Source organism: Momordica charantia (assembly GCF_013281855.1).
Source record: "Momordica charantia cultivar OHB3-1 chromosome 3 unlocalized genomic scaffold, Mcharantia_2.0 BLBB01000003.1, whole genome shotgun sequence".
NCBI classification, from domain to species: Eukaryota; Viridiplantae; Streptophyta; class Magnoliopsida; order Cucurbitales; family Cucurbitaceae; genus Momordica; species Momordica charantia.
This window is the reverse complement of record NW_028275161.1, coordinates 17363209-17385559: the sequence shown is the minus strand read 5'-3', so window position 1 is coordinate 17385559 and position 22351 is coordinate 17363209. Positions and strand designations below refer to the sequence as shown.

The window sequence follows — 22351 nt, the reverse complement described above, 5'->3', positions numbered from 1 at the left end:
ACTGTGAATTCAATCTGCAACTAAGAACAACATAGCAACAGAATACATAGGTAGTATAGTATATAATGTCACTTCAGCACAGCACAATCATACAGAAATGAAAATGACAAAACCCACCTCCTCTCCTGACTCTGAAATAAGTTACATGATAAACTATAATCCACAAACAGTGCATGGGAAATTGCACACCATAAATGAAACATAATGAAAACAACTTTTTTTTCATTTTCATTGACTGACATAACTAAATCGTTCTCTATTTCTTTTTCTCAAACATTTCTTTGAAAAGAGGAAAGAAAGCTGACATTCTTGCATGAGATTTCCTTCTTTCTTATCTAATGCAAGGAGGACCTTTCAGGGTCTCATCATAATTTTCCAATGTGAAATAATATATAGAGAAAGAGAGCTTTAACTAAGGGGGACGAAACGCCAGGCTTTCCATACGTAAATGAGGGAAGAAAAAACTAGAGCGAGAAACTCTTTTACCTCCTCCCCTTCTTATTCTTCAACTTCAGAGTAAGAGACCTAAAAGTTGACTTCATCATTGTACATAATCTTCGTAGTAGCTATCGCTTATCACAGAAACAAACCTCTCCAGCCATGGAAGCTGGTGTAGATCCTTCATGGTGTCGACATAAGAGTCTGTACAACGTGGTGGAGATTGATGCGGCTGGTGGTCACTCAGACTGAATCCCCCAGCAAGGAATCGTTGGATTAGTGCTAATTGAGACCGCTCTTGCTCCGAGTACGCGTCCATTATCATGGGGAGAGAATTAAAAGTCTCCCATGCCCACTGCTCAGATTCTTGGATGGAGTGTGTGACTAAGTCCTCGGAGTTTTCTTCGTCCCACAAGGCACATTGGCATGTCTGCTGGCTATCTTGGTACTCGGCACCACAAGAATAGCAAAACTCGTGCCCGCACCTGACAAGATGAGTTAAAAAATATCAAGCAAAGTGACGTGTCTACTCTCTAATCTACAGATGTAAACAGGGTAGTTACAAATACAGGACAAATTAAGTGACATCTACAATTTCCTTTACTGCCGTCATTATATAGTTGTGATTCAATGCTTCTTGAGGTTTCGGTTGGGAAGGTGTTCTCTCTATATTGGAATGAAAGGCCTTTGTCCAACCAAGTGTTGGGATCTAAACTTTAAAGGCCTTAAGAGCCAGAACCAGCTCTAGCTGCCCTGTGTGAGTGACAACAAGAGTACAGTGTGCAGAAACATTGGTTGATATAATAGTAGCATGCTCAGTAGAAGTTTGAATGTGAGATTAAAGAAAACAGATAGGATGTCATAAAAGTGGGAAAAGCAAAAATAAGTAAATCCCCTTCATCATATTTAAAAGTTCAAAACCAAAAGATATGAAAACATAAGAAGAACAAGCAGAGAGATTTAAGATTGAGCTAATATTTCATCAATCACTCTGTTTGACATTTTCCACCACAACTGCAACCATTAATATTTCCCCACTATCGTTCATCTAACTGGAGGTTTTCCGTTCCATCTCTAGAGAAAAGCCTAGAAAGGTTGTAATATTGTATGACCACAGACTGCACGACACATAGTGGCAAATGACATTTTAACACTTGCTACTTTGTGTTTCCCTGACATTCCATTTCTTCTAGAAAGGTACATAAGATCTACTTGAGATATGTACAAACAATCATGTTTATATGTTGCATTACAATAAAGCTGATATAACATATGCACAAAATTACAACTTTTCCTAGTATTTGGAAATTGTATATTGACATAAAAATATAGGAGAATATTTGGCTCACAATTTCAATGAACTTGGGTTTGGTACTCTTGAGCTGAGAAGTTTGGGTTTATGTAGTTTGTGTTTGAATTGTGTAGACTAGAGATGAAGTCCAACGTGTAATTAGTTTGTGGATTTATGAATCGTAGAAGTACATAGCCTAATAGGTAAATTTTAGAAACCTGAATTTAAGTAATCTCAAGCCCATGAGATTTGTAAACTTGTAGAATCTAGGATAAACAATACCACATACAAAATATAGGCTCAAAACCCCAAGCTATACAAATCTAATCCGTGAGCCAAACATATCCTACTTGTTTTCTGCAGTTAGTTACTAAGTTTAGACCATCATCAAATGACAATTCTGTATCAAGCAGTTCCCACGGGAAATAGACTAAATCAGTAAATGATGGCATCTAGAAAAATTGCGAAACATAAAAAGATCTAATCTAGCAGAAAGCAAAAAGAGATCTGAAGATTATGTTTGCATGCCATGCCTTATGATTATCTACACAAGTATACAAAATGCATCTAGTTTTTCTAATTAGGTTCTACAACCCAAACATTAACAATCTAACATCCCACTAAATTTGTGAGATACATTTCTGATGACACTGGTGATTCCACAACAAACAGGTTAGCATAAATAAAAAGAGATCTGAAGGAAGAAGCCTTACCAGCATGTCATATGGTAGCACCCTTGAGTCAATTCAATCATCCTTCGACATTGCTGACAACGCTTCCACCTTTTATTTTGCGCAAGACGATGTAATGTAATATCTTCCGTGTCAATGTTCTGAAACTCTTCACAGCTCATTGATGAATGCCAAGGAACTCCGCAGTAAACACAGATAAATCTCTGACAAACCGGACACTCAATACAGCTATTATCGGATTGACTTGATGAACTTGCCCTACCTGACAAACATTCACTGGGGTCTAACAGGACAGAGCAATTCGGAAAAGGGCAGTAAATTCTGTCCGAGTGAATATTTGCTTCTGCTAAGGTATTCTCCAAAGATTCATATAAAGTTAGGGGAAGAAAAGATCTAAACTCATTGATTGTGATGTAATATTTGCATCTCAACTGAGGGCATCTGATAGGAACTTGAGAAGACTGTACTTTTCCATCAACATAAGTCTTCATACAATGAGAGCAAAATTTATGACAGCATTTCAACCCAACCATCATAGCAGATGGTTTGTTTTCACAACAAATAGAACAATTTTCAACTGATTTATCTCCCTTTTGTGGACAAGAAAGAACCCCAATAGCCACTTTGGCAAGATGGAATGGCTGCTCAAGATCAGTACTTGAAGAGAGGTTCAAGGAAAATGCTTCAAAAGTGCTAGCATGTTCTAGAATCCTTTCTTTCAGCGCAATAAGAAGTGGAATTTCAGATTCCTCTTCATTTGTTATCTGTAAAACATTCACGTTATCTTAAGCGTATAAGAAACTTGTAGGCACATGGCTAGAAAACTGTAAGAGCTTAAACATCTCTGCACTTGTAGAGACTTTCACAGTTCATGAAGCTACAACACTCATATTAACGAAACATGGAACCAACGCTATCCTCCTGCCTTGTGCAGAAGAGAAAGGTCATAATCAATCCTATCCTCCTCCCCTCTCTTCCATAAATTTTATATAATCAATGAAATTTGATCCTTATTAAGAAAATCAAATGCAACTTGTTGTCAAGTGTTAAAAGACATGGAATTTCCAAAAATCCACATTACTAAGAGCAGTAGTGAGAATAATTCTCAAATGTTCTTTTGAAAAATAATACAGAAAGAACCCACCAAAAATGGAGTTCAGAAATAGCAACAAATTATCAAAGAGGAGCGGAGCATCATAAATTTTCCAATAGAAAAAAAAATGATAATCAGCATAAGTCAAAACAAGCAAAGTTCAGGCAGATAGGGGAAATAATAACCTGATTATATAAAAGATCAGAGTCGGTGAAAGCTCGAATACAGCGGATTTCATTCTGCATGGCCTCCACCAGGCCATCCATTAGAGCTAAATAATCAGCGACTAACTCATCAACATAAAAATCAAGCTTTTTCTGGACCTGGATAAAAGGAACTTTTCCTGATTTTTCCATGAACACTCCAATACCAGAAAGACCAGAAGCAGGGTCACCAATCTCAGCTATTGAAATGCCCTTAAAGAACATTTTAACTGAAAACTCATCAAGATGTTCCTCCTCCTCTGACCCTTCTTCCACTAAATCCTCAGCTTCTTTCCACACCTCGTGATCTTCGCAACAACTTCGGAAATCTTCAACATCATCTTCCTCAGCCGGACCATGAGAAGACCCACGACCAAAAATCTCCCGATGCTCCATTCTCTCAATTTTTCCAGCGACCCACAAACCCCAGATGGTTCAGGATTAAAGTGGCAGCAAATAAGAGAAGACCCACCGGCAAATGAATTTAAGACCGTCCTTCGCCCTTCTTAATTACTCAAAAGAATCACGTGAAGAAGCTCATATCCACCGCCTGATCGTGGAGCCCTCGTTCCCAAACGTTAAAACGTCTGAATCAATCTTCCCCTAATCTGCAAATTGAAGCAGCAATCGCTCCTAAAATCACCGGAAACGATCAACATCACTCACAAGTTTTTTTCAAGTCTATATTCTAGATCAAAAAGCAACAGATACCCATCGTAGAATCAACCCAAAAGGATTAAGATTCGTAAAAATTTCCACATCGAGCACACGAAATTCCAAAAATCGAATACCAAAAAGAGGGAGATGTCCGAATCGGAGAAAATGTAAATTAAAAAAGAAAAAAATAGTTCTTGGATGTTTTGCATTAATTCGAGATCGACCCACTTAGCACCTAAATAATCCATCAAACCCCATCATTAGTACCAAATAAAACTTTACATAAATTTAGGGATGGGGGGTCGGAGGAAACAAATAAACATCGATACAAAGAAGAACAAAAACATGGGCAAGAAATGAAGGTTCCATACCACCAAAAAATTTCACCTCATGTGAAGGGAATTCTGTGGACTGAAAGATTTGTCTGTGGGAAAATGATATTAAAACCCTAATCTGACAAACTGCAAGTATGAGCGAGCATGGTTTCTCTCTCCTCAGTGCTCACTCACTCTCTCTTAAAAACAGGTGGATCCATTAATTGGAAATTTGGGAGAGAGTAAGATGAATCAGAGGAAGGAGAGAAAAAGGAAGAATCTTGAGTTACTATTTGCTATTTTAATGCCGTGAGATTAAAGAAAAGTTCTTTGTGTTGCCATTGCCAAATCCCAATCTTCTTCACTCGCTCTTCTTTGTCTTCGGTTTGGGTTATTTTCTTTCTATAATTTTGTTGTGGATAAGGGACTTCTCATTTAATTTCCCTTCTAATTTTATTACAATATACTATATACACAATCTTTTTGTTTTTTTTTGCTAAAAGAAATGTTTTTTTTTTATATACATCCAATGTTTTTGTTTTGTAATAGAAATTCTAAATTTTCTATTCATCCACTAACATTTATAAAAAAAAAATATATAAAAAATTAAAAAAATTAATTAAAATAGGTACAAATTGGCCTTGGGGGCAATTTGCAAAGATTTAAAAAAAAAAAAGAAATTTTCTTGCTTGATAGGGATTTTAATTATTTTAGTTTGTAGGAAAATAAAACTTTTGATCCTGAACTTTCACTTTCTTTTTTAACTTTCAGATTTTCTTTAAAATATCTATTTTAATTCATAATTTTTTTTAAAAATAACTCTAATTTTTAAGTCATCTACTGTACTTTTAAAAAATAATTATTTTTTGTCCTTTCTTTATTTTGCCCTCTAACCTATGACTCTTCTAGTAAATGTGTATGTTTGCAAGTTAATCTATGTGTTATAAGTAATTTACTAAATAATTAAGGAAAAATTAACCAGGATCATGAAAATAGTTATTTATTAAATTTTTTGGGACTAAAATATACCTGTAAAAAGTTTGAACCAAAATAGATAAATTTTGCACTTAAAAAAAATTAAAAGACTAAAGACTAAAATCGGCTATTCTCAAAAGAAGAAGGAAAAAAAAAGTGGGTAAAATCCGGGACCATAATTGAACACTGTTGAAAGTAATTTTAATTTAATAAGTAGACTTAATTTTTTATCTTTAAAACTGTTTACTATTTTTATTTTTAAGAATTCAAACCTTATAACTCGTCCAAACGAAAGGTTTAAATATTATTTCGGTCTTTTACCTTTTTAGTTTTTTTTCTTATTTTTGTCCCCATATATATATATATATATATATATATATATATATATATTTCATTTCATTTCAGCCATCATGCATATTTTAAAATGTTTATTTTGATTTATATAGGGATAGGTCCGAATTGGGATTAGAGAGGCACGATCCCTTCAATATTACTTAAATTAAATGTAGTATACAATCTTTTTAATAACTGATGTTTGGCTTTGTGTCATGCTATCTACTTTTTTTATTATTTATTTTTCTTTGATAAATTTAAATTTATAACCTAAACTTACATAAATGTACTAATTTTTATCCATCTATTTAATCAAAATTCATTAATTGTCAAATTAATCGAGCGGTTAAGCTACCTATCTCTGACCAAAAGGTCATGAGTTCGAATCCCCACCTCCCATGTTGTAATAAAAAAAAATAAAATTCTAACCTAAATGCTATACACGCAAAACTCTTTAATATAAATTTATTACAATATTATAAAGAACTTAATGAAGATAAATGTTGAAATTTTGGTAGAAATAAATAAGATTAAAATAAAATATAATCACTTAAATGATTATTGTTACTTTTTAGAGGTACAAACACCAAAATAAACTTTTAAATTATAAGTATAAAAAATAGATAAAAGCTAAAAACTAAAAAATACAACGAACAAAATCTAACTTTTGAATATACATTAACTAAAAAAGTTGTAAACTTTATAGCTTTGAAAGGAAGGACACAATTTGTTTTATAAAAATACAACAAGAAGACTAAATTAAAAATAAATAAAACCTTGAACTTTATATTATGTTCTAAAAATATTATTATCATTTTAAAAGTTTTAATACTACCCTGGATCTTTTCATAAATATTTCAAAAAATATATTCCGAGAAAGCTTTCGCAAATATTTTGAATGAAAAATTGACATGACAGAATCTAAAATAATTCGACTATAAACATAGAAGTTTACGTTGAACAATTAGCTGGTACTACAAAACAAATTTGAGCTTTAATGTGGTCGATTGTGGACTTGTCTTTGTTACTACTAGTGATTTTTTTGTTATGGTCATTAAAGGTCAAATTAGTTGTAGTGCTAGATAATTGTTACTAGCAAACTTCCACTTTAATTATCACAGTTTAGATTCTGTCATGTGAACTATATTCAAAATATTAATGGATATTTACTCACATGTATTTTTTAAACATTTATGATTTATGAAAAGTTAAAAGTAGTATTGAAACTTTTGAAGTGATATATATATATATATATATATATATATTAAACAAAAAAAAGATTTAGGACTTTTTTTTGTAATTTATCCAAAAAAAATACCAATAGTTGAAAACACACTTACTACATAAATATAGCAATACTTACTAAAAATTGTATAATAAAACTAAAAAATTGTTTTGGAAATATTTTTCAAACAAGTTTTTTCTTTCTTAATTGAAAAGAATGAGCTTTTGTTCATAAAATATATATTTTTTGTCTCCCACATGAAGAAATGAAAAATGTAAAAAAAAAAAAAAAAAGCAATGGTGACCAATTATCTTTAAGATAAGAATTGAAATAGAAATTGGGAACATAGAGAGAGTAATGTCAAAGGGCTTTTTAAAATGAAAAGAATAGTGAGAAAAAAAAAATACAATAATAGAGCCAATAGGCAAAAAAAAAAAAAAAAAACGCAATGATAAATTTGAAGTTTAAGTTTTAGTTATTGAAGTTTAGTACTTACTTTATTTTAACTTAAATCTCTAAAAATTTTAGTACTACTAAAAAAACTCTTAAAGTTTAATGTTTTATTTTAACTTTTAAATTTTAAAATGATTTAGTTAACATTTAAATTTTAGAATTATCGATATACCTTCTTTAAATAATTTAATAGAAATTTGGATCCATTTCAAAGGTGACACACTTGACTTATTACCCACATTTATTTTATTTGAATTATTTTATTTTCTAATTAATTTTAAATTCATATATTCTTATCTTTATTTTCTTTTGAGACTGTTATTTTTTATGAATTTTGCTTTGAGAGTAAATATTAATAATTAAAAGTAAATATTAAATTAATTAATCTTTTTTAAAATTGCTAATTAAATTTAATAAGAATTCTTATAACTAATATAAAAACTTACAAATCATGCCCATATTTGTAGAGGATAAAACTTACGGGTGGGTCCATTCTGCAAGGCACGAGAGGTTATGGAGATAATATAAGCCCAAGTGAACTATGGACTAATGTGATTCGTCCATGACCGACCAAGGAATGGTTGGTCAAACCGACTAGCCGACTAGCCGACCAAGGGCTGGTCGGCAATGTTTGGCTGATCAACTGGCTCACGGTGGCCGACCAACCGACCTATGGACTTTGCTCGTGGACCGAATCTGCTTCTTAGATCTTAGCCCTTGATTTTTCGGACAACCTCTTGAGATTGGGTCTTGACTTGTCGAGGTTTGATCACTCGACCTATATTCTTCGTCTTGCTTTATTTCACTTAAAATATGTACTATAAAATAATCATCATACAATACAAATAATTATAGATATTCTTATCTCAAAGAAACAAAAATAATAGACTTCCCTAAGAAACAAAATAATAGACTCCCTTAAGAAACAAAAGTTAAGATTATTAGTTCATAATATTTTAAAGGAACAATAGGGTCTAATTATTCCAAAACAACATACCACTTGCAAGAATAAACTAAGAAAAAAAAAGATAAAAATTACATATTCTAAAAAGTTGTTAAGAAAACAACAATGAATATATTTTTCTAATTCTAATAGAATAGTTTTAAAAAAATTTCGAAGAATCCGACCGAATAAAAAATCAACAACTTTTTGACGGCATTTTTTTAATTAAAGATTTTTATTTTAATTTCTATTTCCAAAGAAGAAACTTGTTTATTGACCAATTTATAGACTACTTTCATACACATTTTTAGAATCCAAAAATTTAGGATGAAATGTATCATTAAACTTTTATGTTTATTTTATTTCATTACTTGAAACTTCAATCTACATTAAAAAGGATCAATGTCTTCATGCCAATCACGTCCTACTTGCCGAAACTTCGGGCGATTCTCGAAGGGTTGTGGCAAGTTCAATCCATGGGCTTCACTAACCTTCAGGTCGAATCAGATTCTCTGAACTCTATTAGACTCATTCATGGAGAGATTTCCACTTTTGGGGATGAGCTTAGTTGTCTGATGGACATTAAGAATTTAGCCCTAACTTTCTCCTCCATTATCTTTAACTATATCTCTGGATTGAACGATAAACCAGCTCTATGTTAACCAAGAATGACCTCCTTCAAGCAGCCACACTTTTATGGTCCATCAATTTTTATCCTTTGGCTTCTGATTCTTATTGAGGAAGATTTCATCTCAAATGTAGCTCACGTGACATCTTCTTAATTTGAATGCAATGCTTTTATCTAAAAAAAAATGAAAAATTTAATCTTATTTTTGTAATGTCACATATTTATAAGTTTTGCATTTAATGCTAGATTTATAAATTAAATTTCATTATCGGTTATTCAAATATTTTAAAATTAGCTAAAAAAGGTCCCTTACCATTAAATAATTAGTTTCTCAAAGAAAATTAAAATATTTCAAAAGGACCTTTTCTTTTTGGTCATATGAAAAATTTTCAAATTAGCTATAAGAAGATGTATTATCAAATTTAAATAACAATTTAAAAGATAATAACATTATCTTTGAAAAAAACCGACGAGCAAATACAAGGACCAATTAAATATAACCTTGAAAGATGAAGGACCTATCATAATTTTTTTTAAAGTATAGTACCAAACACACGAAAAGTTTGAGATCAAATTTGTAATTTAATATTTTTAAACAATTGCTTAATTAAGTCTCGTCCCATGAGCTAAAAACACTATTTTGATAGCGAGTTATTTCTATCTCAACTCATAATAGCATTAAAAGTTAAAACATCTGATAAGAGATAGATTTGACAACAAACTATATTATTATTATCAAAATTTTCAATTACAATAATATAAAATTTTAGTCAAGCGTAGCTTAATTAGTTAAAATATTTCGATCAAAAAATTAAAAATTCGAATTTCAGCATAATTTAAAAAGTTAAAGTATATATCATCGATAAAAAAAATTAAAAATTCCAATCTCACATGCTGTTGAACTCAGAAAGTAAAACGCAGCCATCCATAAATAAATTTTGTGGGATAAGGGTAGGAAAAGTCTTTTTTGCAACATTGGATTCAACACACGACTTTAATGGGTTTTCTATCTCGAAATATAGGCCCATCTACAAATTAAATTGTATTTTTTTTAGCACCACGTCTAATTATTCATTCTGTGTTAAACATTTTTAAATATCTATTTTGAATTTTATTTAAATATCTTTCAATCCAATGCAAAAATTAACGTGTAATCTGAACATTGTACAGCTGATTAATATATAAAAATTAATGTGTAATATGAACATTGGACAGCTTGATTAATATATAAAGTAATAATAATCTTCCTCGAGTTTCAAAATCCCACCACACGTCAAAGCGAGTATAGCTTAGTGGTAATTGACATATATTTCCAACTAAGAATGTGTGATTTCGATCCCCAACTCTCACATACTAAAAAAAATTCCACCACATTATTACTAATTATAACCTCAAATAAAACAAAAATCTATTACATCTTAGCCTAGCTAAGAGATTATCTATAGATTTTTCTTTTCTTGAAAAAAAAAATAAAAATCTCAAGCAATAAAAGAAATGAACTCAAAATAACCTATAAATTGGAAGTTCTCGGTAATTTATTCACTTTGTTTTGACAATTAAAAATTTAGAGAAATTTCGCTGTGTAACATAAAATTTAATATGTACTTGAAAATTGGTAACAATTTCTCTTTTATTTTTTTATGCCAAAATAGCATAAATTTTACTTTTCTTAATGTATTCTACATTAGATTTGAGTTTGATTCTAATTTAGATTATATTTTTTTATACAAATTTTCAGAACACTTTTGGGCTTCTTTTTATCTTTATTTTTTCATTTTGAAAATTAATTTGCAGAACAAGTAATTTTTTAAACTTATTGACTAATTATTTATAATGTGTATTTAATTGATATAATATGACATAATATTTTCACAAATTATAATGATTAGATGAAGCTAATTTTACAGATTAAAAATAATAAATTGTCTACTATCTAATCAACTAGTCATAAAATGAACTAAAAAAAATATTATATAAAACGATTTTTCTTAGCAAGAAAATATTTATAAAATGATTTGAATGATGTATTTGAATATGAAAAATAATAATGAAAATAGTTACATCACAACAAAATGTTGATTTCTTCAAAAACCGACCAAACAAACAAACAACATGTTAGTTGATTGATTTCCTCAATTCAGAAATTTAAATACTTTTTGAGTAATGAAGATATCTAAAATAATATAAAGAATAATAAAATTTTATATTTTGTTCTGTTATTTTAATTTTTTTAACTCTCAAATATTCTATCTTTATTTATTTTACATAAAAATTCATAAATAATTTTACTTAAAGTTTCAAATAAGTTTAATTTGTAAAAATTCATAACTCTCAAATATATTCTAATTCGGTAAACTTTTATGTTTATTTTATTTTGATTCCTAAACTTTTCAATATTCTATATTAATCATTTCAATTTACTTGAAAAAATTATTTTACTGATTTATATTTAAAGGAAACCTAATATTAACTAATTTTTTTGGTTTATTTGATGAGTAGATAGATATCCAAGTAGAGAAGACTAGAAGTAATTGAAGTCCAAGGGTATAATTGTAAGGTATTAGAATTTCTAAAAGGATTTAGACTTTTGTTAAATGATTAATTAATGAAAAGTTTTTTTTAACAAAATTATTAATAAAAGGTTTAACCATCAATAAGCGAAATAATTTTTAATGTAAAATTTAGGACTAAAACCAAATATTTGAAAGTCGGAGACTAAAACTAATTAAGATCTAAGAGTTTTTGTCAAAGGGAGCATAGCTTAGCGGGTAATTGACATATACCTCTAACCGTTAGCTTTGAATTGGATGGCCAACCCAACTCAACCCAACCCAATATTTTTGGGTTGGATCGGTTATGTTTTTTTTTTTAATTTTTAATTTTTAATTATCACGACAGCAAATGGGAGTTAGAATTAAAACTAAATGGACGACTGAGATTAAGATACAAAATGGAAGAAGATAATATGAAAACCTAAAGGTTATTCTAGGATTAAAACTAAATGGACGGTTGACATTGAAGATAAATATATTATTATATATATATAATAAAGAAATACACATCTATGCATAAATTCGGATTGAGTTGGGTTGACCTAATTTTTTAAAAGTTGAACATACTCAAGACCCAACGCAACCCGATGGAGTTGGAAAAATCACAACCCAACCAAATCTGAAGCTTCATTTAACCCAGCCCAACATAGGGTTTGGGTTGGATTTATCGGGTTGTCGAGTTTTTTGAACACTCAAAATTGACACCATAACATAATAATTACAAAAAAAAAAAAAGATTTCAATAGGTAAAAAGATTTATGGACTTAAAAAATATGTTTTAAATCTAACTCATGGTATAACATTAATTAAACAAACTTAAAACTTAATTACTAATTTGACCCAGCTAGGGCCAATAATTTACAAACCAGACCTGTCATATCATTGGAAGCAAATTGATAATTTTATTTATTATTATTATTATTATTATTATTATTTTCAGATCGGAAGCAAGAGTATTGAAGACATTCTAGCATATTAAAACACCAACATGTTATAATATTTTTATGGTTTAATTTCTTAATGTAGTTTACAAATTTTAGTGTTATTTTATATTTTGGTCTTTAAATTTTAAATATTTTATTCAAGACCTTATATTTTACATAAATATAGTCTTTATTATTATTATTATTATTATTTTTAAAAAAATTTTAAAATCATCTCAGCTTAGACAAATATATTGGTTAAAATAGGGTTTGCGATAAGTCTAGATTTTTGTTAAATACATATAATAAATTAACAAGAACTACCAACATGATTAATTTTTTTCAGAATATTTGAAAGTTGAGTTACAAAAGTAGAATGAGTATTATTTTTCAAGTTTAGGATAAAAAAAATATAAGATATATTCAAATCTATTTTTTTTCAAATAAATTCTAATATTATGTTGATGTTTGATTAAATAAGTGAAAAAATCCATCCAATTCCAAGATATTAGGTGAATGTTTAATCATTTGAATTGCAATAAAATAAATAAGTAAAACATGATATCATCATTTATTTATTTAACATTATCTTTATATTTTCTTTTCTTGTTTTTTTTTTTGTTTTTTTTTTCAAGTCAAATCTTCTATTTTAGATCCACTATTCAAATTATATCCATGCACGTGAATAAACAAAGGTATCGTTTGTTGATACTTGAAATCAAAGAGATTATCTTAATTATTCTAATAGTATATTTCATTTATTGTTCGTCAAACAATAAAAAATTGTGTTTTTATGATAATGACGAGAGTTGCATTATTATAATTTATATTGTCAGAAATGACATTTTATTTATGACTTAATCATATAATAATACATCGAAATAATAAAAAAATGATGATAGTATTTATTGGTTGGTTTATGAGTAGCTAGTATTCTAATTTTAGTTTTGGAAGAGATGAGTGCCACTGTTCATTTGGATGAAATTAGAGTAATTCAATATTAAAATTAATTCTCACTAGATAAAAAAAAAATCTTTTTTGATTTTCAAATGGGAGGAAAACTTTCTTAAACCATTTAAAAAAAAAATTATAAATATTCAGACCCAATTCACTTGACACTAATTCTTACTAGGCCAATGTCTAGCTAATATGGGAGAAATCCTGTTTAAATTAGAAAGGTCACAGAAGTAATATAATCAAAGTTATCACTTATAAATTTTAGAACTTATTTTTTAAACGAGTCGATTTTTTTATTAGTACAACAAATACGAAGCAAGAATTTGAACTTAATTACGATCTTAGTAGAAGAGTAGAGATGTTTTACAACTCATTTCAGGTTGGTTTAAATGAGCCAAATTTAAGTCGTAAAATTGTAAGTAGATAACATAAATGTATTATACATTTTAAAAAGTGTTACAAATTTTCAATTCTTTTCAAATATAGCATAAATTTAACTTTTCTTATAGTGTATTATTATATTAACTTTTCTTATTTAATTTGAATTTGATCTAATGATGCTACTTTATTTGTAAATTTTTGTTATATTTAAAAATATTTATTTATTTTATTTTGTTTAGGTTAGTGTCTCTTTAATTAGTGAATCAAATAAATACCTTTTTTTCTTCTTTAAAGTACAACACATAACTGGATGTGGATCGAACTCACAACTTTTTAATTGGAGATTTATGTCAATTATTGCTAAACTATGCTCGTTTTGATAAATAAATGCTCTCTTGAAAACAAGCTGACAATAAGTCAAGCAAAAAAGCACCTAAAATATAGCCTACACAACATCAGCCACAAAAATGCCTAAACTCAAATAGATAAATGTTCAAACATATCTACCAAGTCAAAGCAATTAAAAGATACATAAAGTTAAAATGGAAAATACCCGACTCCAATTAAAACAAACAACCAACTCATCTAAAAAGTCATCACACTTGGAAAATTGGCTTCACCAATCCCGAGAAAACTCACGCCCAACCACAAATTTTTCGAGGAAAAAAAAAGACAGTGTACTAAATTGTCAAGGAAGAGTCTGAGCCACACTCCCATATCTTCGTATTGTTCGCTTTAAATATAATATTTCATGATTTTACTTTTGGTATTATCCAACATACCTCATATTAATAAATATGTTGTCCTAACTTGAATTTCTCCTTGTCTAGATAAAGTGAGAATTTTGTTGCGTTCTCAACAAATCATCCCTCTCCTTAAATAGTCATCCATCCGTGTCTAAAGTCCGAGTAGATCGCCTTTAACTAGACGCGCCACTTCTCTCCTCACTTCAGCATACCATATGTTGGATAGCTGATCATCCACGAATTTCTCAAGGCTCGCACCACTTTGTTCGATACCAGAGGATTCCACCCACCACACAGCCCCCAACATAAATCAATTCATAAACATATTGATCTCCCAACTTATTAAAGTTTAGAATTCAATTTAGAACTTTAAGATCAAATTCTACGTCAACATGAGAATAAAATTAAAATGCTAGATATTCGAGTCTCCACCCCACGTACCACTTGTTTGAACTAAAAATTAAACACAAATAGGTACAAGGGTCAGAAAAATATGAAAAGAACTAAATTTTATTAAGAACATGAACTCTCTCTATAGATCAAGTAACCACCTAGAAGAAGAGAACCAAAGCATTTACCAATCAACTTCTCAAAAGAAACTAAGAACAACACACCCAAGAGGGAGCTAGATTAGATTCTACAAACACAAGAAGAAAATAAAGATGTCGACTTTAGAGTAAAATATTTATTTAAGGATTGACAAAACCTAGAGACATACAGTGGGGTATATATATGTGAAATCAAGCCCACTTGGCCATTAAGGACATGGCTCCAGCCCCCAAGAGCACAGCAACATAGGATTTGAGCTGAAGTTTGATGCTGCCCTGCAATTTAGGGCTCATAAAGTCAGCAGAAAGCAGGTCCACCAAGGCCATGTAGATGAGAAGGCCAGCAGAAGAAGCATTCAGCAATCCCACAGTGATTAGGGCACTGGGGCTGTTCTCTTTGTATGTTCTTGACAGCCCAATTCCAAGGGCTATCCCAAATGGGGTTGTCACTGAGAAGAAGAATGCCATTATTGCCTTCTTCATCCACTTGTATTCTGCCTGCAATCATTTTTTTGGACTCAAAGTTAATTAGGCAGCTGACACTTGACACTACATTAATATTTATGGTTTCTAGACTCCGCTCGATCGGTTCGGTTGATATATATATAACGGTGTTGTTTTTCTAGGCTTTGGTTCTCACGACGTGTTTGCTTTTCTTTATTTAGTGTGAAAGAAATTTCAAAAAGATTGTTTTTTGCAAATGATACCGATGCATTTCATTAAAGGGTACATGAGGAACATATAAAAAATATACAAAAATAAAGGGTAGATGAACTTATGAAGAGAAATGGTAGAAATATCATAAAAATTGAATGTTAGAGTTTTGAAAAAGTATAAAACTTTTAGTAAACAAATATATGATAATTGAATTTATACATATTATTCAAAGTTAATGTTTTTTTTCTCATAATTAATTAAATCTATAATTATTCAAATACCCACAAATAATTGCACAAATTATAGAGCATATTTCCCATTTGTCATTTGGATGGACGTATAGTGAGGATTCAAATTATTTTTATGAGATAAGTTTTCATTAATGATAGAGATAATGAGTAAGATTTAACTAGAAGTGAAGAGACCAAAATGATGAACTAGACGATATATTTTAATATTTTATTTGAATGACACATAAAATGAACATGGAAAGGTTAAATCGTAGAGAAACATAAACTTTAAGATTTTTTTTTTTAATTCAAAAACATAAAATAGGATAGGGTTAAGACTTATTAATTAACTTTTGCAAAATACACAAAAAATTATCTAGTCGCTCTTCATTAATGTCAATGACATGTCATAAGCTAGCTTTAATTAAATGCTAGTGGCTAGAAACAAACTTTTAGTATAGGAGCAAAATTAAATCTAAAGAAGTTAGCAGGGTGTTAAAAAATCAGACAATCCGACTAACCCAACTCAGTTTGAGTTGAATTAACTTGTGATTTTTCCAATTTGATCGGGTTGGGTCAGGTCTCGAATTCAACCTTTAAAAAATTGGGTCAATCCAATCCAACTCGAATTTATGCATATATGTGTATTGTCCTTAATAATATATATATTGTCAATCATCCATGAAGTGTTAACCATAACCCTTCATTTAAGGTTTTTATATTATCTTCTTCCATTTTATATCTTAATCTCAACCGTCCATTAAGTTTTAATCTTTAACTCCCCGTCGCCATCGTGATAATTATAAAAAAAAAACACACAAACAGACAACCCAACCCGAAAATATTCGGGTTGGGTTGGGTTGGGTTAGATTGACCATCTCATTCAAACCCGACGGTTCATATATATAGCCAACTAAAAAATTTGGATTGATCTCAAAATCCCTCTTAACCCGATCCAATCCATCCAAACACCCCTAAAAAAGTTAGGAATTTGAGGCTAAAAGTATAATCCAACCTTTGTTTTTTCCTCCACATGTGCATTGATTTATTCTGGATGTAGTTTAAACACATTGCGTTACATGTAACACTATAATATTCAATATTGTGGTCATTTCATATTCTCTCCTTTTTCAAGTCAATCAAATCACCATATTAAAAAAAATGGTGAAAAATATCATGATTGGATAATAAAAACATGATGTAGGTTAATTCAACGGATGGCTCACAAGGGCATTGGACTTTGAAATTTGATGACATATAATTTAATGTTTAATAAAGAGCCCATTGACACATCACATGACCAATAATTATTAATGGTCATCTTATCGATTGGCCATAGGAGCTATTTAGCTGTTAGTTTGCTAATCTAAATATAATTTAACCAGTGAAAAAAATCTATTTTTATTAAAATATCGTGAGTTCGAATTTCACTTCTACATGTTGTACTAAAAAAATATAATCATTTAAAAATGAAAAATATTAAAAAAGAAGAAACCTTTTTTTATAACAAATATAGGGTGTAATTGAACTTTAACTTAGGAGAATGATTAGTTGTTATTTATGGCTACAGCCAAACAAATAAAAAAAGTTTGCTTTTTTAAAGTTTTTTTAGATCTATTGAAGTTTTTTCATTAAAAAAAATCAATAACCTCGTGTCTGATAATTATTTTATTTCTTAGTTTTTAATTTCAGAAATGAAGCTTATCAAACATTAGTGGCACGTATACTTCTTGAATGACGACTTGTTTGATAATCATTTTATTTTTATATTTTTTTAAAACATTACTCTCACACTCATGTTACTTGGTCTTGTCATCTCATTTTGTAAATATTTTTAAAACCTAGACTCAATCTTGAAAATTAAAGTAGAAAAGAAAAGTTAGCTCTCAAAGACTTGTTCTTTTGTTCCACAAAATCGTTATCAAAGAATCTAAATTACCTGAAGAATACAGCCTCCGAGCCCCATCCCTTCAAACATTTGATGGAAACAAAGAGCCGCCACTAGACCTTTGATTGTGCAAGTATCATTTGTTGCTCCAAGTGAAAGTCCAATCACAACAGAATGAACCACAATTCCCAATTCCAAAACCTGAAAACAAAAGTTTTTAATCAAACATTGAATCAAGAAAAAATCAATACATATAGAAACAAAAGTATTGTTCTTCTCACCATGGCAATAACTCTATAACGCAACAATTTAGAACCAGCTCCAATTTCTTTGGCATCTCTATGATGGTGGCCGTGGAAATGGCCTCCACTGGCCACAGCCATCTCTTGATCATCTCCTCTCTGATCAGAACCCTCAGGCATAATTTCTCTATGCTTCTTGGTGTAGATACTTGTGGCCATGGAGTCCACCATGAGGGTGACGATCGCTGACATCATCGCGACGAACCCCGAAAAGGGAAACTTGTGCCATGGATTCTCCTTCAGACAGCTCGACCAAAGCATATCGAACGAGTCCGGTAGGACGTGCATGAACCCCGTTGCGAGAATGATGCCAGCAGCGAAGGATTTGAGGATGATAAACAGGTTCCGATCGGGGTGCAACATCGGGATCGATCGCGTGACAAGCGGCGAGCCAACGCCGATGACACTCGCGACGAGGATCGAGAAAATGGCAATGATTTTGAGGCGCAAGGCCTTGTCTTTGTTGGTGCATTCGTTGGCTGTTGTTACACATTCATCAGATTGTGAAACGGCTTGAGTTGTGAAGAAACATACGAGGAAGAAGAGGATAGAAATGAGCTTGAGAAATGAAATGGATGCCATTTTTTTTTTCTGTTTACAATGTGAAAATTTTGATATCTAAATTTTCTTCCTTGGTTCTTGGATTTTGCAGAAGGAGCTCTTATTAATTTATATACAAATTCCAAGAAGGGATCTCCTCCAATGGGTATTTTAAATAAAACGTTTCTAATCTTGTTGCCATCAATGTGCTGATCTCTATATTTTTAATGCTAACTATATGTCTCATCAATGGCCCCATTAACAAGTTGAGTAAATTAACAAAAACAAATTGTGGTTCATCATCATTAGTTGTTAACCATTTTGGAAAATGATTGACAAATTTAATCAATTCCTTTGTTATTGGCTTTGAAAGAAATATATGCGTATAGTAATTTGTGTATCAATACCATCTTATTCTCAAACTTATGCTATCACACAAATAATCACAGGACGACGTTCTTTCAATTTTCTACGTACCCTACATTTTCTTTACCGATCCCTTTCTAAAATATAGTAATGATACTATTCAAGGGGTTTTTTTTTTGTTTTTTTTTTTGTTCAATTTATTCCAATTGGCAAAATTTAATATTAGGGTTTGCATAGAAAAGCCAAAATTAGTACAAAAAGTACATAATAGGTGTGGATGCTTGTGGGTAGCGTTGGGCAAAGGGCAAGGCATGCATATGGCTGCGTGTGCTTTTAATTTCAACATCTACTTGGAGGGACATTCAGATTTTAACTCCTATTAACAAGCTAGACAATGACTTGGCACTTCTATTAAAAAATATATATATTATATGACTTTCTAGAAGATAAAAGAAAAAAAAAACCGTCTGAAATAGACTAAATTATACAAAATATCCTTGAATCATAGGTCGGTTTTAATTATGCTCCTAATATTTCAAAACTTTTATCTCTGACCGGACTTAATAAGCTTTTAAGATGTATGAAAAAAACTTTAGTCTGTGATAACATGGTTAAGATCTCACAACTCAACCCAAAAATCTGTATCTCGTTCTTAGACTATGTTATCATTCAATCTAACTCCGTTAATAAGTTGAGTAAATTAACAAAAACAAATTGTGGTTTCCAAGAAACTTTTGTTTTGATTTGGAAGATTGAAGCTAATGAATGTTTTATTAGACAAGTTAAAGTAAAAGTTTTGAAAAGATAGAATTATATATAATTAAAGCCAACCTAGCTTATAGCATTTTATATAGTTTAGTCAAACTGAAAATAAAAGTTTATTATATTATCCAACAACCCCATATAAAGTTTTAAAAAGTATGAGCCGTACGTTTGCTTTGCATAGAATCACTGAACGGCTAGTTTCATCCCTCTCTGGATTTAATTTTTAATTGTAGTTTCGTATGATTTGGATCAAATGTGCTCTTGGAAGCAATTGATTTGACTTGTATTATTATACAATAAAATCTTTTTTATTTTCCTCGTAAAGGAGTTCGAATACTCGACTTTTGGTCAGAGATACATACTTTAACTAGTTGAACTAATTTCAGGTTTGAAAAAAGAACGAGGATATACGCTCAAAATTTGACATAGTGTTCAGAGATATATTCTATGTTCATTCTATTTATAAATTGACACATCATTAGTAATACATTATTTTATTTCACGGACATATTTCATTCTTAAATAATGTGAATGATGGAAAATAATAAATTGAAGTAGTATAGAAAAATTTCGGTATCATAGTATACTAGTAACTTTCTGGTACTTGAGAGGTATCAATATTTATGGACTTCATTTTAAAACTAATTGGCAATGAGAATAGTCATGTCTATCATAAACCTTTGTCAGGGGGAGTTAGCCCATGTTAATTAGGTCATTTATATTTTCAATGCAGGATCCTTAACAAGAGGTTGTTTCACGTTTTAATTTTTATGAATTTCGAAACACAGAGTCAAAAACTTTTTCTTATCCGTGAGTGTTCAAACCAGCTTATTCGTACCTCGACTAATCTCACGGGACAACCGCCTGACTCGGGTTTGAGGGCTTTAATTTTCATTGGAGATTTAATTGTGATTGGAAATTCTATTATTTATGATTATCATTAAATGGATGGATCATTTTGGAGAAATAATTAGGTAATTTAAGACAACTATGATAACGATTTCATTTTATGTTTCTTATTTTTTTTTAAATCGCTTGATTTCTTACTAGTTCTTTAATATATTCTTCGTTCTCAAGGAAAAAAAAAAGGTATATAACTTCCCCCTTCAAATTATGAATTCTTATTCAAAATTTCAAAAACAATAAGTTGTTTTAGTTTTCAAAATTTAGCTAATCAGAATCTAAAAACCTTACAAAATAACAAAAAAAGGAAAAACACACGGGTGGAAATAATGTTTCTAAACTTAATTTTTGGGAGAAAAGGTAAAAAGCAAAATGGTTATGGACTAAACATAGTTTAAATAATCAATTTCAATCTTTTAAAAAGACAAAATATCCTATATAAATGACTAAATTGATCATAACCTATCATCTTAATCTTTGAGGTTCATTGGTGATTTAATTAATCATGTTTATTCGTTTAATATCCAATTAATCCCTTTTTTAGGCTAACATGAACCTAATTTAAGTTAAGGCATCTTGCTCCTTCTTCTTAAATCTTCTTTCTTAGGCGAACATGAGCACAACTTAACGGTTAATAAGACATCATGCTCCTACTTAGCCAATTAATCTATTTTCTTAGGCCAACATAATATAACTTAGTGATTGAGGTATTATTGCTCATTCTAAATCTCCTTCCTTAGGCCAACATTAACCTAAGTTAGTAGTCAGCGCATTTTACTCCTCTTAAAGTTGGAGGTTTAATCTTCCATTCTCGCCTGTGTTATACTAAAAACAATAATAATAAACTCCTTTCTTGGTAGTATCGTATTTCTAACTAAATGCACTGGTTTTGGAAAGTCTTTAATATTTGTTGACAACTTAAACATATTGGTCGGGAACTCATAAATATAAAATGTTGCTTGACACATGAAATCCAACTACCCCATTAACAAAGTCCATTTCTTCTTAATAGCATGTCTACACGTCTAAATATGTTAAGAGAACAATAAATTAACTTTTCGATTAACAAATTCTTACCTATTTTTTATAGAAAAAATGGAGAGTTTTAAAAGATTATGGGAGGAGAAAAATCAATAGAATTAAGAAGCTGGTGTAGCCCATTTTACTCGACCAGAGGGAGAATCACAACTGAAGATTGCCCATAAATAAATTATTAGGAGACTTTAATTAATTTATTGCTCTCACCTAAATTTAATTGTTTTATCACATCAATTCCTCTCTGAATTTTTATCAATTTGTCATTTCTAGTTAGCTTAAAGTATTTTGTTAAAAAACAATTTTCATTTAT

At 30.1% G+C, this 22351-nt stretch overlaps 2 protein-coding genes across 5 annotated transcripts; both read right to left on the bottom strand.

The window, feature by feature from the left end:
- Window positions 1–195: 195 nt before the first annotated feature.
- LOC111012584 (RING/U-box superfamily protein) lies at window positions 196–5098 on the bottom strand. 4 transcript variants are annotated; one of them, XM_022286774.2, is made up of 4 exons: window positions 4746–5098; window positions 3700–4350; window positions 2443–3185; window positions 196–923 (listed from the first exon to the last, which is right to left on the bottom strand). In XM_022286774.2, exons 2-4 carry the CDS (start codon window positions 4111–4113, stop codon window positions 542–544), a joined length of 1539 nt encoding a protein of 512 aa, XP_022142466.1. In that variant the 5' UTR covers window positions 4114–4350; window positions 4746–5098; the 3' UTR covers window positions 196–541. The 4 variants fall into 4 exon arrangements, with proteins under 4 accessions (XP_022142466.1, XP_022142467.1, XP_022142468.1 ...); XM_022286775.2 differs by having other exon boundaries at window positions 3700–4325; XM_022286776.2 differs by having other exon boundaries at window positions 4762–5098.
- A 10198-nt stretch (window positions 5099–15296) lies between these two features.
- Window positions 15297–19086, bottom strand: LOC111012553 (putative zinc transporter 10). The gene is made up of 3 exons (XM_022286722.2): window positions 18409–19086; window positions 18179–18328; window positions 15297–15850 (listed from the first exon to the last, which is right to left on the bottom strand). Exons 1-3 carry the CDS (start codon window positions 19009–19011, stop codon window positions 15545–15547), a joined length of 1059 nt encoding a protein of 352 aa, XP_022142414.2. The 5' UTR covers window positions 19012–19086; the 3' UTR covers window positions 15297–15544.
- Between the last annotated feature and the right edge of the window lie 3265 nt (window positions 19087–22351).